At 50.6% G+C, this 13,102-nt stretch overlaps 6 protein-coding genes across 6 annotated transcripts; 1 reads left to right on the top strand and 5 right to left on the bottom strand.

Annotated features, from left to right (window-relative positions):
- Window positions 1–424: 424 nt before the first annotated feature.
- Window positions 425–3,184, bottom strand: cdc48 (AAA family ATPase CDC48; the record flags this gene model as incomplete). The annotated part of the gene is made up of 6 exons (XM_001261177.1): window positions 425–1,008; window positions 1,063–2,554; window positions 2,618–2,867; window positions 2,933–2,988; window positions 3,047–3,074; window positions 3,135–3,184. 6 exons carry the CDS (start codon window positions 3,182–3,184, stop codon window positions 425–427), a joined length of 2,460 nt encoding a protein of 819 aa, XP_001261178.1.
- An 864-nt stretch (window positions 3,185–4,048) lies between these two features.
- On the bottom strand, window positions 4,049–5,089 carry NFIA_092410 (uncharacterized protein; the record flags this gene model as incomplete). Its single annotated transcript, XM_001261176.1, has 2 exons — window positions 4,049–4,808; window positions 4,893–5,089. The coding sequence occupies 2 exons, from the start codon at window positions 5,087–5,089 to the stop codon at window positions 4,049–4,051; spliced, it is 957 nt and encodes a 318-aa protein (XP_001261177.1).
- A 586-nt stretch (window positions 5,090–5,675) lies between these two features.
- NFIA_092400 (uncharacterized protein) lies at window positions 5,676–6,917 on the bottom strand (the record flags this gene model as incomplete). Its single annotated transcript, XM_001261175.1, has 1 exon — window positions 5,676–6,917. The coding sequence occupies one exon, from the start codon at window positions 6,915–6,917 to the stop codon at window positions 5,676–5,678; it is 1,242 nt and encodes a 413-aa protein (XP_001261176.1).
- Window positions 6,918–8,260: 1,343 nt separating this feature from the next.
- Window positions 8,261–9,203, top strand: NFIA_092390 (Mpv17/PMP22 family protein; the record flags this gene model as incomplete). The annotated part of the gene is made up of 4 exons (XM_001261174.1): window positions 8,261–8,377; window positions 8,458–8,733; window positions 8,826–9,092; window positions 9,144–9,203. The coding sequence occupies 4 exons, from the start codon at window positions 8,261–8,263 to the stop codon at window positions 9,201–9,203; spliced, it is 720 nt and encodes a 239-aa protein (XP_001261175.1).
- Window positions 9,204–9,664: 461 nt separating this feature from the next.
- NFIA_092380 (DCN1-like protein) lies at window positions 9,665–10,299 on the bottom strand (the record flags this gene model as incomplete). The annotated part of the gene is made up of 2 exons (XM_001261173.1): window positions 9,665–10,100; window positions 10,169–10,299. The coding sequence occupies 2 exons, from the start codon at window positions 10,297–10,299 to the stop codon at window positions 9,665–9,667; spliced, it is 567 nt and encodes a 188-aa protein (XP_001261174.1).
- A 2,083-nt stretch (window positions 10,300–12,382) lies between these two features.
- NFIA_092370 (ribosome biogenesis protein NIP7) lies at window positions 12,383–13,086 on the bottom strand (the record flags this gene model as incomplete). The annotated part of the gene is made up of 3 exons (XM_001261172.1): window positions 12,383–12,532; window positions 12,588–12,757; window positions 12,822–13,086. The coding sequence occupies 3 exons, from the start codon at window positions 13,084–13,086 to the stop codon at window positions 12,383–12,385; spliced, it is 585 nt and encodes a 194-aa protein (XP_001261173.1).
- Between the last annotated feature and the right edge of the window lie 16 nt (window positions 13,087–13,102).

Raw genomic sequence — 13,102 nt, 5'->3', positions numbered from 1 at the left:
CCATTCCTGGGGATACCTTTACTTTGGCTCATGCAGGCGTTCGTCATGGCTTACGGTTTTTCAGTCGCAGTTTCTGGGAGTCTAGAGGGATGGGATTTTTGTCACTTGATACCATATCCGATCATTGTACAAGGTTTAAGAACCAACCTTCTCATTTACGTTCTAAGCTATAAAAATGAACTGCTCAAGCTCAAATGTATCAATCTTCCTCGTCCACCCATACATGAGGCGTATGCGGGAGATACAAGCTCAAGGAATCTTTATCGTAAGAAGTAAGCAAAATGTAAAACAATAGATACGCATTCGTGTCAACAGGTGAATCCCGTTCAACATTCCCAGGGTCATAGGCCGAGGCTAGATCTAGCTACTAGAGGATAGGAGACTGTAAAATGAAAACGGACCAAGCTCATTAGAGAACACCCATTTAGTCGTAGAGGCTATCATCATTGCCGGCTTCACCGAAAGTGTCGTTATTTTGGATCTCACCCGAAGAGGGGAAGCGGAAGAAGCTGCTCCCACCGGAGTTCTTCAGGCTCTGAGCGAAAGCCTCGTAACGACGAATCTCCACATCGCTGACGGAGCGGCGAGCCGACTTCATAGCCTCCTCGAAGTGAGCACGGGTGAGCTGGGGCACCGGGTCCTCCTCCTCGCCCTCATCCTCCATCTTGACATCCTCTCCAGCAGCCTCACGCTGCTTCTGGCGCTCAATATCAGCGGCAATGGATTCCTTGATGGCCAGCTTGACGGCGCGCTGGGTGACAAATCCAAGATCGGCACCAGAGAATCCATGGGTCTTGCTGGCAATGAAGGGGATATCAACGTCGGGCGCGACAGGGGTCTTGCGGAGCTGAGCCTTAAGAATGCTCTCACGAGAAGCCTGATCGGGCAGAGGTACGTAGACCAGGGTATCGAGACGACCAGGACGGACCAGGGCAGCATCGAGCTGCTCGGGTCTGTTGGTAGCACCGATGACGAACACATTCTTCTTCGATGTCATGCCGTCCATTTCTAAAGCATTCATTAGTCACAGTTAATTTATATCGCAGGGTTTGTCAAACTTACCAGTAAGAAGCTGGTTGACCACACGGTCAGATGCACCACCAGCGTCGCCGACGGAACCACCACGGGACTTGGCGATCGAATCCAACTCGTCAAGGAAAACGACGCAAGGGGCAGCAGCACGGGCCTTGTCGAAAATGTCCCGGATGTTGCTCTCAGACTCACCGAACCACATGCTCAGAAGCTCAGGTCCCTTGACCGAGATGAAGTTGGCAGCACACTCGTTCGCCACGGCCTTGGCAAGCATGGTCTTACCAGTACCAGGAGGACCATAGAACAGAACACCGCGAGATGGCGAAAGGCCGAACTTCTGGAACTTTTCGGGGTGATCCACAGGGTATTGGACGCTCTCAATGAGCTCGCGCTTGACCTCCTCCAGACCACCAATGTCCTCCCAACGGACGTTGGGAACCTCGACGACGGCAACCTCGCGAAGAGCAGAGGGGTTGGACACACCGAGGGCGTAACGGAAGTTCTCCATTGTAACACCAAGGGAGTCAAGCACCTCAGCGTCGATGGTGTCCTCGTCAAGATCGATCAAATCCATCTTCTCACGAATCTGCTGCATAGCGGCCTCAGAGCAGAGAGAGGCAAGATCGGAACCGACATAGCCGTGAGTCTCAGCCGCAATGGTCTCCAGATCGACGTCCTCAGCAAGCTTCATGTTCTTGGTGTGAATGGACAGGATCTCAAGACGGCCAGTGGGGTCGGGGATACCGATATCCACTTCACGGTCGAAACGGCCGAAACGACGAAGGGCAGGGTCGATGGAGTTGGGGCGGTTAGTGGCGGCCATGACGACAACGTTGGAACGAGCCTTCATGCCGTCCATCAGAGTCAGGAGCTGAGAGACGACACGGCGCTCGACCTCTCCGTTGGTCTTCTCACGCTTAGGGGCGATGGAGTCGATTTCATCAATGAAGATGATGGCGGGAGAGTTCTTCTCGGCCTCCTCGAACGCCTTGCGCAAATTCGACTCGGATTCACCGGCCATCTTGGACATGATTTCGGGACCGTTGATCAGGAAGAAGAAGGCACCAGTCTCGTTCGCAACGGCACGAGCCATCAGTGTCTTACCGGTACCAGGAGGACCGTACATCAGAATACCACGGGGCGGCTTGATACCGATGGACTTGAACAGCTGAGGATGACGCAGAGGCAACTCGACCAATTCACGGATCTGCGCCATCTGCTTTCTGCAACCACCGATATCGTCATAACCGACCTCGTTCAGGTTGCCCTCCTCATCCTCCCGCTGGATGGGCTCGCCCTCGCAGTGGATGATGGTATCTTGTGCGACAATACCGTACTCTGGGGGATCGACCTCAACAACCTTGAACTCCACCTGTCTCATACCTCCACGTACTGTGAACAGGTCTCCCTGTTTCACGGGTCTGTAGGCTTCACGGAAGTATGGGGCGAGGTAGACGTCGAAAAGGGATCCAGTCAGACCCTCTACGGTGTCTGCAATGGGAAGAACGGCAATCCGCTTGGCCTGCAGAGAAATGAAGGGTTAGTTTTCCATTTTCTTTGAGGGGATATTTATAGGCAAGCCTACATATTTGATATCTGGGCAAGGGTGAACGGTGATAATGTCACCGTGCTTGACACGTAGATTGTGTCTCACGACACGGTTGATGCGGGCGCTTCCATCATCCAGGTCATCATCAGCAAGCACAATCAAAACGGTATCCTTCCGCTTCTTGCCCTTCACCAAGACTGTGTCACCACGGAAAAGCTGGAGCGTCTCCATGGTATTGTTGGAAAGGGCAATAACTGAGTTGTCATCGTTGACGGCATCGGTCACACTAGGCAAATTAAGTCAGTTTCCACGCCCGCCACTTCAATAGCCATCAGCGTGCGGTGCGCTTACATCAACGAGTTGGGCTTCTTCTTCTTCTTGAGGATGGCTGTAGAGGTATCGAGCTCCTGCGTTTGAAGAGTCAGTACTAATGTTGACCGCTTGTCGACGCCACTAGAACTTTACCTCTTTCTTCTCGGCGCCCGAGGCGTCGCTGTTAGCTCGTTAGCATGAGGACCCTGTAAGACGAAGAACCAAGAAACCAAGGACGTACTGGAGGTGCACCCTCTTCTTATCGTGAGCGTGGTCTGGTTCTGCGCTCATTTTGACGAAGAAGACTGAGATACAGTGGTTGTGTGAACAAGCTCTTGAAGCAACGTAGACGATCTGCAGGTATCAAGGACGTCGCTCGGGTGAGCTCAACTGCCAAGTAGGCGAAAAAAAGCGAGAAAGGGAAATTGAAGAAAACGACGAGAGAGTTGTAGAGTCCGACAGACGAGATGAAGTGTCTGGGGGACGAAGGGAAGTGAAGAGAGGTGGCAGTTGGATGTAAGAGAGATGGATGTGAGGTTCGGAGGTTGGCAGCAACAGCTCCAGTTAAAGAGGTGACGATAGGTTCGGTGCCTGTCGGACTGATGACTTAAGCCGCCTCAGGTTCATCAGCCACAGATGCCGCCACCGCCCAAAGGAAGAAGCGAATGGAAGATGGTAGTATCCAACCACCAGAGGGACGGAGATTTGCTTTGAAATCCATGCTGCGTAACTACGTGTCCTTATCAGTCTTCATTCTCCCTTTGAGATGACAATGCTCTTCACAGATGCTAAGCTTCATGCATGGGTTTGCCACCCTGGCAGACAGCCGCAGGGCATACATTGCCTATGTGCCTGAGGCATCAATATAGGAACAAGTGTTCTTGGCAGTGAACCAGGCCTGGTGCTGGCATGCATTCATTATCGTGCCGTCCATTGTAATGTATGATACGGGGCATTCTCGCTCTTGATACAGGAACGAGCTGGTCGGTCGTATACCCGCCGAGGTAATGTAGATTGGATAAAGCTAAAATCCAACAACAGCCACAGAGACTGGACTAATAGCAAAGTTACAGAGTTGCATGCATGATATCTACCTCTCTATATAACCAAAGAAGACGGAGCAGAATCATACACGAGTGAATCACCGAATTGCGATCATGACTTCGCAGTCGCAGCCCAAAGATCGTAGAATCCCCAAGCGCCAGCCATGAAACTGATCACACCCGACAAACTATTGGGGATGCCAACGCCATTTTCGAAACACCAGTGAAGGCACAACGGAGCCCAGCAAACGTTGTTCACCAGAGCCTTCTTCCAGGCACGAATCTCTGCCCTCAGTTCCTCCTGGCCCTCCTTTGTCTGCGCCTTGGCCGGGTCACTTGCAATCTTCCTCCTCCGCAAGGCAACCTGTCTCCATAGCACGAAGAACTGGAAGATAATATGGCCGAACCAGGCCCGGATACTCCACAGATACCACTTGTTAATGCCCCCCCATCGATCAATCCATTTCTTCGAGATGACACCCTTGGATGCCAGGTAGCCCACGTTCTCGAGGAATTGGTATACCATGTTCACAGCCACCTGGGCGAGGGTCAAGTTGCGAATAATGGGATCCGAAGGTGGTGACTTCAGAGTAGCGGATCCCCATGTCCAGAGGGGAACTAGACCCAAGAGCCGGATGGTATAACGGGTCTCAGACATGAGAGAGGAAAGGGCGAGGAGCCGGGATTGCGGCGACGAGGACGGAGCGGTGGTGTTGCGTGTAGATTTCGTACGGTTGTTCAACCGGGCGAGAAGGCCCAGACGCGTTTGTACAGCGATCCATGGCGCAGAAGTAATGAGATGATGAAGTGCATGAGTGAGATATCCGGTAGCTGCGAAGACTCTTTCTTGACCGTAGGCTGTGGAAAGGAGTCTACGGAGCGTATTCGTTGTTAGTCACATATGCGTCGCATCGCTTTGACAATAGCAGAGGGCGTTGGAATTGACATGCACTTACCGGTCTAGACGTTCAATATTGTAGTCTGTTGCCTTGAGAGCTTCCAGCAGCTTGCGTTGAGTATCATTCCTCGCCGAAGAGGACGGCACCGGCGGTGGAATCCCCGCGGGGCTGACAGGCTTCCCCACACTGGGCGCTTCAATTTCATGTGCCACAGGGGGCTCTGACGAAACGAGTGTCTTTTCTGAGTCTGTCATGGTGGTGTCTGACTGTCTGACTATACTTAGAAAAAGTTGTGGAGAAAGTCGCGTGGCTGAGTTCTGAGATTTAAGGAGATTAGTAGTATGGAGCATCTGATGAGGATCTATGCTCACGGCGCTTCAGCCGAGGCTCGGAATTCGGAGCGCGCAGGCAGCTGGACACCTGGTAGCGTGCGATAAAATCGAAGACGTCCAACTTCAACAAGAAGGAAAATCACAAGTCCACGGTGCATTCGAAATACTCATAATTCAATCTGCATTCGATCTGCAGAGGTCGGTTCGTGACGTTCGAAGCTACTACATAAGGTCAACTGAGTACAAGTAGTATCTCCAGAGGTCTCCCTAGCCCTGGCTTGACCCGAATGTGGAGGAAACCAAGATTTCTTCCCAAGCAATCCTTGCATTGTGATTTATTGGCCAAAGATGAATGATGACAATGATAGCCAATGAATAAGATTACCAGACAGGTTTCAGGTACTTATGAACAGCTTCAACAGCATTCTCAAGGGCAGTTAGATTCACCTATCCAACAGATTTGGGCTCCATTCCCGCATCAGATTGTTCTGCTCAGTGAGTTGGTTGGCTATTGATTGGCGTGATCATTCGAATCGCAAATGTCAAAAGTCGTACTGCGAAATAGCGATTCCAAACCATAATCATCATCGCCCACTTCGACATCAAGGTCACTTTCACGCTCATGAGTGCTCCGTACTTCAGCAGCCTCAATGGCATTCTCTTCGGCATAAGCTATCAAGATGCTTCTCGAGCCGCCGCTCAAAAAGGAATGTCCTAATCCGCTGTCACTCAGCTCGGCAATAAGACCCGCGCTTGGAATCTCTCTGACTTCGAAGGGATCGCAAAGACTACGCAGATCAATTCGTGAGGCAATTGCGCAAAAGCGCACGAGTTGAGGCTGCATTATTGCGAGACTCATGCTCTCGAATGATGTATAAGAAGGTGTCGGCGGCCCGAAGAAATGCTCCCTCTGCTTGTAATGATTGTCCAAGTTGCGGACAACCCTAATGTCGGAAACCCTTTTGTTGCCGAGCTCCCATGGAAGGGTGATCGCAGTACATGGATCGTTGAGAAAGCCGTCAAGATGGATGAAGGCACGCTCAGGGATATGATCCATACAATGGTAGCAGCACCAGAATCGGCAAGCTGGACGCGGCTGCCTGGAAGGTTGTTCCGGGTAAGGTATTGATTCTACCTGATTCTGCCGACGGATACCCTCCATTCTCTCTGTGGGCAGTCCATCGTTGCCGTTGTCATCGTCCTCGTCGCCCGGTTCGACTCCCTGGATGACTTCGATGTGTGAAAACGGAGCTGCTGCCGGCCCATACTCTTGCTCCATATGCTGCAACACGATTGCCCTCTGTTGCCTGACGATCGTTCTCTCTCTGAAAGTGTAATGACCGTTTATCATGGCCCTGGAAATTCCTCGGGACAGCCCCGGACCGTTTGGTTGATCGAGATCTTCGACGCAGAGGAGCAACCATCCGAGTAGGGGCTGGCGAGCGCAGTTGGGACAAAGTATACGATCGTCCACAAACCGGCGAACCATAATGCCATGAGTACACTGTTTGTTCATCTCATACTGCGGAAGGTTGTGTTTCAGGCCAAAGGGTGCTCGAAGACGCCATCCTCGCCATGTACTTCCTGGGTATATGTCCGGCCGTTGCTCAAAAATATCAGGCAGGACGTCTTCAGGCCTAGGCACTGGAGGCGGGTTGATGCGAGGGAATGGAACTCGCGGAGGCTGCGCTTCGGGGACTCTGCTGTGCCATACAGGAGGTCTCGAGCTCCCCTCTCCATTGTCCGCCATGGCTTTGCATATGCGTGAGATGTTGGCTATGAAGAGAGAAGTGGGGTGTTAGGAGGAGGCATGACAGCTGAAATTGTACTGTGTGCTTTCTCACTCCAAGGGAAAATGTGAATGGGGTGTTCTCGGCGACGATGCCATGGTGATGTTGATTGCAGTGAGTCAGTTGATCGTAGGTGCTTTCCTATTGAGACCATCCTTATATCATAACTTCTACTGTGGCGGATAGATGAGTGAAAGAGTTAAGCATATTGTCTCAGAGCTCTAGGAGATTATAAAGAGCTTGAAGCGATTTCTCTGGTTCTAGATATCATCATAGTTGATGGTTATTTTGGTTGAGGTCCTGTTGTTTATGTAGCATAGAGGCAGGGACATGGTTCACTAACTCATCCTAAGCAGCAGCTTGATGGCTAGATTCTCCTTCTACTATGTCTTCTGACTATACTCTGTAGTGTTTTCCCTATCTTTATTTCTCATTGTAACTTCTCTTTATTCTACTTTGTGCATAATAAGACATGCCTAACAGAGTGATATATGATGGCAACAGTGTTATGCACACTGAAAGACCGCTACCTTTATTTTAAACAACAGCATAGACTGATGGACACCTGTAGCAGAATCAAACAAATCTAATTCCAGCCAAAAAGGTCCCAAGAAACACCATATCGGAAGAGCTCCCCAGATGTCGGAGGTGCCCGAAGTTGCCTGGCCTGTAAGGATTCACCCGCCATCTGCCGACCGCGTGGCCGAATAAGAAGCTGTTCTCAGAGATCGGAGATGCATCTTCCCCCTCCACCTTCAAGCAACTAATAACCGATATTATTTATCTATCTCCATCTCAGGAACGGCGTTTGGGCCCCATTACATCCTGTCTGTCTATATCTCGATCAATTGCATGCACATAACTCTCCGGAGCTGCTGCAAGTAAGACATTTTGGTTCCTCTGTTCTCCTTTCTTGCTATATCCTAGTTGTTGTTGTTGTGTCGTGGTCTGGGCCAGGCTGCCTCGGTAAGCTCCCTGGTGCAATCAATAACCGTCTCTCTCTGTCTTTCTCCAGCCTCCTCTTCACGTAAACAAACAGCGGCCGGCCCCCTTTCCCTTTAGCTCTCTTTAAACGTCCTCTTGTCCAACCCCACGATTTTTCTTCCTATCCAACCTAGCGGCCTCCTTACCCACCTCTCCCTCATATTTTCTCGTTCCGTCGATTATCAATTGTGGTCGTTCTCATTCCTGACCCTCTGTGATTGACTCGTCTCTCTCACTGCGCATAGCTATCGGCTATTCTTATCGCCCCCATTACCCGATCTGTCTACCGACCCGCAAGTTCCAATAAACACCAGCAACCATGTCGGTCAAGTTTCAGGAAGAGGTCACCAAGTCAATCCGAGCGGATACCAAGGAATTGGCGCATAAGGTCGGGGAGCGGTTGACGGGTGGAAATGCTCAGACAGGCTACCTCGCTGTATGTTTAACCTGCTGCTGATCGACACGGAAGAGTACTGCGCGGAACGATGGCTGACCGGGCATTTGAACATGGCACAGCTCTATCTGCGTCAACTGCAGTCGAATCCCCTGCGCACGAAGATGTTGACATCCGGTCTGCTTTCCGGTCTCCAAGAAGTCCTAGCTTCCTGGATTGCGAACGATGTCAGCAAACATGGGCATTACTTCAGCGCTCGGGTGCCCAAGATGACCCTCTACGGCATGTTCATCAGTGCGCCTCTGGGCCACTTGCTCGTCGGCATCCTCCAGAAAGTCTTTGCTGGTCGCACCAGCTTGAAGGCTAAGATCCTCCAGATCCTCGCCAGCAACCTGATCGTACGTTTCTGTCATACATGTCCTATGCACTCGCCAAACGGCTAGTGCATGTCACTCAGCGCGGCAAATGCTAACTGCAATCGCAATTGCAGGTCTCCCCCATTCAAAACGCAGTCTACCTCACGTCGATGGCTATCATCGCCGGCGCGCGCACCTTACACCAGGTCCGCGCAACCGTTAAGGCCGGCTTCATGCCCGTCATGAAGGTCAGCTGGATCACGTCACCTCTGGCGCTCGCTTTCGCCCAGAAGTTCCTTCCCGAACACACCTGGGTGCCATTCTTCAACATTATCGGATTCTTCATCGGGACCTACGTCAACACTCACACCAAGAAGAAGCGCCTGGAGGCTCTGAGAAAGGTACAGTCATCTTCTCTTTTCAAGTAGAGCCCCGCCGCTAATATGCAGCAGCGCTACGCTGAACGCCGTGGCCCCGGCAGCGAGTACGAGAAGGGCGGCGACTACCGGTAAATAATGCGAATATATCTAGCGATTCGCCAGACCATCCCATGCCGCGCGATAAACTAGGACCAAGATTTGGGGACCTGTTGAATCCTCGGATATTGGGCTTGCGGCTGGCGGACTGCTTTGCATGCATATGATGCATGCCAATTTATTTCTTAAACATGTCTCATGTGACATCTCTCTTCGACCCAGTGATTCCCCTGATGTCGAGATGAAGATATGCCTTTTCTTTTTATCTGTTACGGTTGTTTGGACTTCAGCTCGATTTCGGACTTGTCTTTTACTAGATGATAGATCAGCAGTCCTCCAGCAACATAGTGAGACCTTGTCGACGCTAGAGAAGTTGAATTGCTCATTTACACATACTTTCACGGAGTAGGAAGGATGGCACACAACCTTGATGAGGAGGGTGATCAGGCCATGCCTAATAAGACTGATTAATGCACTCCATCATTCTTTGCCAGTGATCACTCGACCTCCATTTCCTCCGCAGACTTGCCCCGTTTCGCCTGCACCCAACCCACAAATTCATCCAGGGTCCCCGGCCAAGCGGCGTCAGCACTCCACCAACCAAAGTTCTCATCCTCGAGGGTCTTGCGCAGGAACACTTCAACCTGCTCCCACAGATCCTTGTTCACGGGTCGCTTTCCGCGCTCTTCCAGATATTCAATCCACCAGTCCAACCAGGGAGTCGTAGGCGTGTTCCACTGAATGCCACCGTGCTCGGGCGTAAAGAACAATCTCCACTGTTCTGCGGCAATATCGAACTGCAGATTCCGCTGGCCTTGCATACGACAGAGAGGAAATGTGTAGCGATAAACGCGGCGGAAGAGGTCTAGTTCAGCCGGGATACGAGCTCGAATGTCCGCAGCATGAGCAATCATCTTTTGTAGATTATCACATCTATAACGCCATGTTAGTTGAATACACGAGTGCAGGACGGGATCAACTAAGGTCGACTGTTCACTTACCCAACGCCTCTCCAGCCATTTACAAAGCCTTCTCTTGTGAACTCACCCATGGACGGCGACTTGAGAAGCTCTGCGATTCCCAGGCATGCCACCTCGTCTAGTTGTACTTGGATATCCCCCAGGAACTTCATGGCACCTTCAATACCAATCCCGTCAGGGTTCTCTTCAGGTGCATCTAAGCTTCAATTAGCAAATCGCACGGCGACCAGCTGGGGTCAGGATCTTCAACAAGGAAATACCTCGATACGAGTCGAAAATCTTATTGAGGGCAGAAGTGCTTCCTCCGTTGCTTTGTGGGCTCTGGAAGTAACTGACAATTAGATTAGTCTTCGCTCAGAGACAAATTTTCAAGATTCAAACAAAGAAGCAATCGCGGATAAAATAGAGTCAAGATCCGCCGAAACATTCTGATTCAATGAGCACACTTGAAGAAGACCACGGATACTAGGAATTTGTCGGCCGACTCTAAGCTCAGTCCATCTGACGCGCATTGCAAGTCGCTCGGAAGCTCGACGTTCACGACGGAAGCAGCTGTTTCACTCAGGAAGAGTTGTCGCTCGATGATAGGACCTTGGCTTTGACAGCGCAAGGTAGTGTGGATACCTGCGTATAATGCATGCCATTCTGAAATTACCAACATAGCGTGATTGATCATTTCCAGATCCAACTGGCTGCAACGCAAAGAACTGATAGGGCTAGCCAGAGCGGGAAGATACTATGTACGTATCTGAGAGCAGGAAAGGCACCAGTAACACACATACACTTCCCACTGCTTGCTGAATCACACAGAACATCCCATTCAGCAGATATGGAATGTGATTCAGCGTTCGTCCAGTATGACGTGCATCGGGTATGGCGTCGTTGAGTTTGATGTCTCTAGATGTACAGTTGAGTGCACGAGTACCCATCCTATAGATACTCCGGAACAAGTTGCAGGACGCGACGCGATGGTAGAGTATGATCCAAAGAGCGGTGGCCCACAACTGATCCTGTTCCAAAGGAGTACTAACACTTCTTATGTACCACACATTTGGGCCCAGGCAACAGATACCGCTCTAGATTCGGTGAAGCTCATGCAGACGTCGAGCATGGAGAAAAGAACGAACTCATAACAGGAATCTTTACAAAAGAATCAAAGCAAAGGAACAGATTCAAATACTTACGCATCAATAGCTTCCTCTACATTCCATCTATGTGCTTTTAGGAACTGTAAAGCCCACGACGATTAGCGATGATGGACAATGTAAAATTTCACGTGATCCGAACTCAAAAAGTGACAACTTTGGCAGGGTTTCGATGATCAGCTGGACTGATTTCTGCAGAACATACCTTTGCTGCTATTGCATCCTTGGCCTCTGTGAAGTTCACAAACTGAGAGATCAGTTGCTTCTGTACTCCGGAGTAAGGTGGCATGGCGGGGTGATGGCGGGCGATAGTCTAGGAGAGAGTTAAGATCTGGTGGAGTCGACAGACGAGAGGAGAGCGTGAGAGTTGAGCTAGTATCTAGTGAGATTCGAGGCACCGGTCGCGGCCAACAGAGTTGAGTAAAAGAGCCGAATCTATAGGAGAGATAACTGAAGGGATTCACTAGAAATGCTTGGTCCACACAAGGAAGGATCCATCTTCGCTATTTGAGGCGCTGACTGATGTTCTGCTGGGCACGTGCCCAACTGCACCTATTTTGTATGAGTCCGACGAAGCCATGAAATCGATATGAGGTTATACAGTTGTCGCCTTACGAGTGAAATGCAATCTGCGATCTACTTCTCGGTGGAAAATCTGGAATATATAGGTAGATCTCCAGTCTCGGGTGTCTGGCGGTGTGTTTGACTTCTCAACAGCAAACAGCTTACGCGACTACCTACTGCCAGCCTACCCGTCTATATTCAGCACAGTTTCGCGGTTGTCTCATCATGGGAGCTAATGACCGATGGACTTTGAGGGCTATAGTGCGCTACTGTCGGACTCTGAGGCCGATGAATCATGGCGTGTTACTGGCGAGTCGGAAAGCAGAAAGCAGAATATAGAACGGAAGATGATAGTTGATATTGGACATAGAGACGAAAAGACTTTTGTAGCCGAACAGATGCGAGACTCCAAACTCCTGCGACAATCCCTTGATATCTAGTATGCGAACACCATATATGATCCTGCCTGTGAAAAGGACTTCTATCACGTCGTAAACAGGGTATCTTCCTACACAAAGGTTAGCATTTATATATGATCCCAAATAGCCCTCGTCAAGAAGACGGAGCGACGTACCTCTCTCAGGTATTCTCCTATATCCGCTTGCCGAAACACCGCGATCGCAGTGGGATCCAACTTGCGGATCTCAGCGGTGGATCGGGCAGTAACACCGAATCCCTGAGCCAAGTCAGTTGCCTATCCAGAAAACTTTTGCGTTGCAGACCATCCATACCAAAGGTGTGTCGTTCGAGTCGTATACCAAGACTCCTGTATGCTCTGGGATATCCTCACTCCATCTTCCGACGTGCGCTTTCACGACATTCGACCCGTAGAGGTACGGCATGATACCATTGTCCTTGATCCAGACCTTGTATCTCGCATGAGGGGCAATTACGTCGAGCGCTAACCATGCCACTTCGTTAGCGAGCCATGCAACTGCGATTTATGCGTGACAGAAGAAACAAACCTGTGATATGGATTCTGAACTTTCCAGTCTTGGTAAACTTGCCGATACAAGTCCCGAGAGAAAGAAGGGTGTCCCGAGGAAAACTCGTCGACAGATCTGCCAGTGACTTCTTCACGTAGTACACTCGGTTTCCCTGCAGACGGAAGACATGGCGCTCCTCCTCGGAATCGGACTGGGGCACGATGAGGTTGTTGAGTGACCGTCCGGTATAGCCTGCCAACTTGGCAAGTAGTGTCTGCAACTCCTGCTCCGTAAGTTGACGCATTTTTGCTTCTGCTTTG

This window comes from Aspergillus fischeri, genomic scaffold (assembly GCF_000149645.3).
Source record: "Aspergillus fischeri NRRL 181 1099437636264 genomic scaffold, whole genome shotgun sequence".
Lineage (NCBI taxonomy): Eukaryota > Fungi > Ascomycota > Eurotiomycetes > Eurotiales > Aspergillaceae > Aspergillus > Aspergillus fischeri.
Note: the sequence above shows the minus strand (reverse complement) of the source record. Positions and strands in the feature narration are given on the sequence as shown.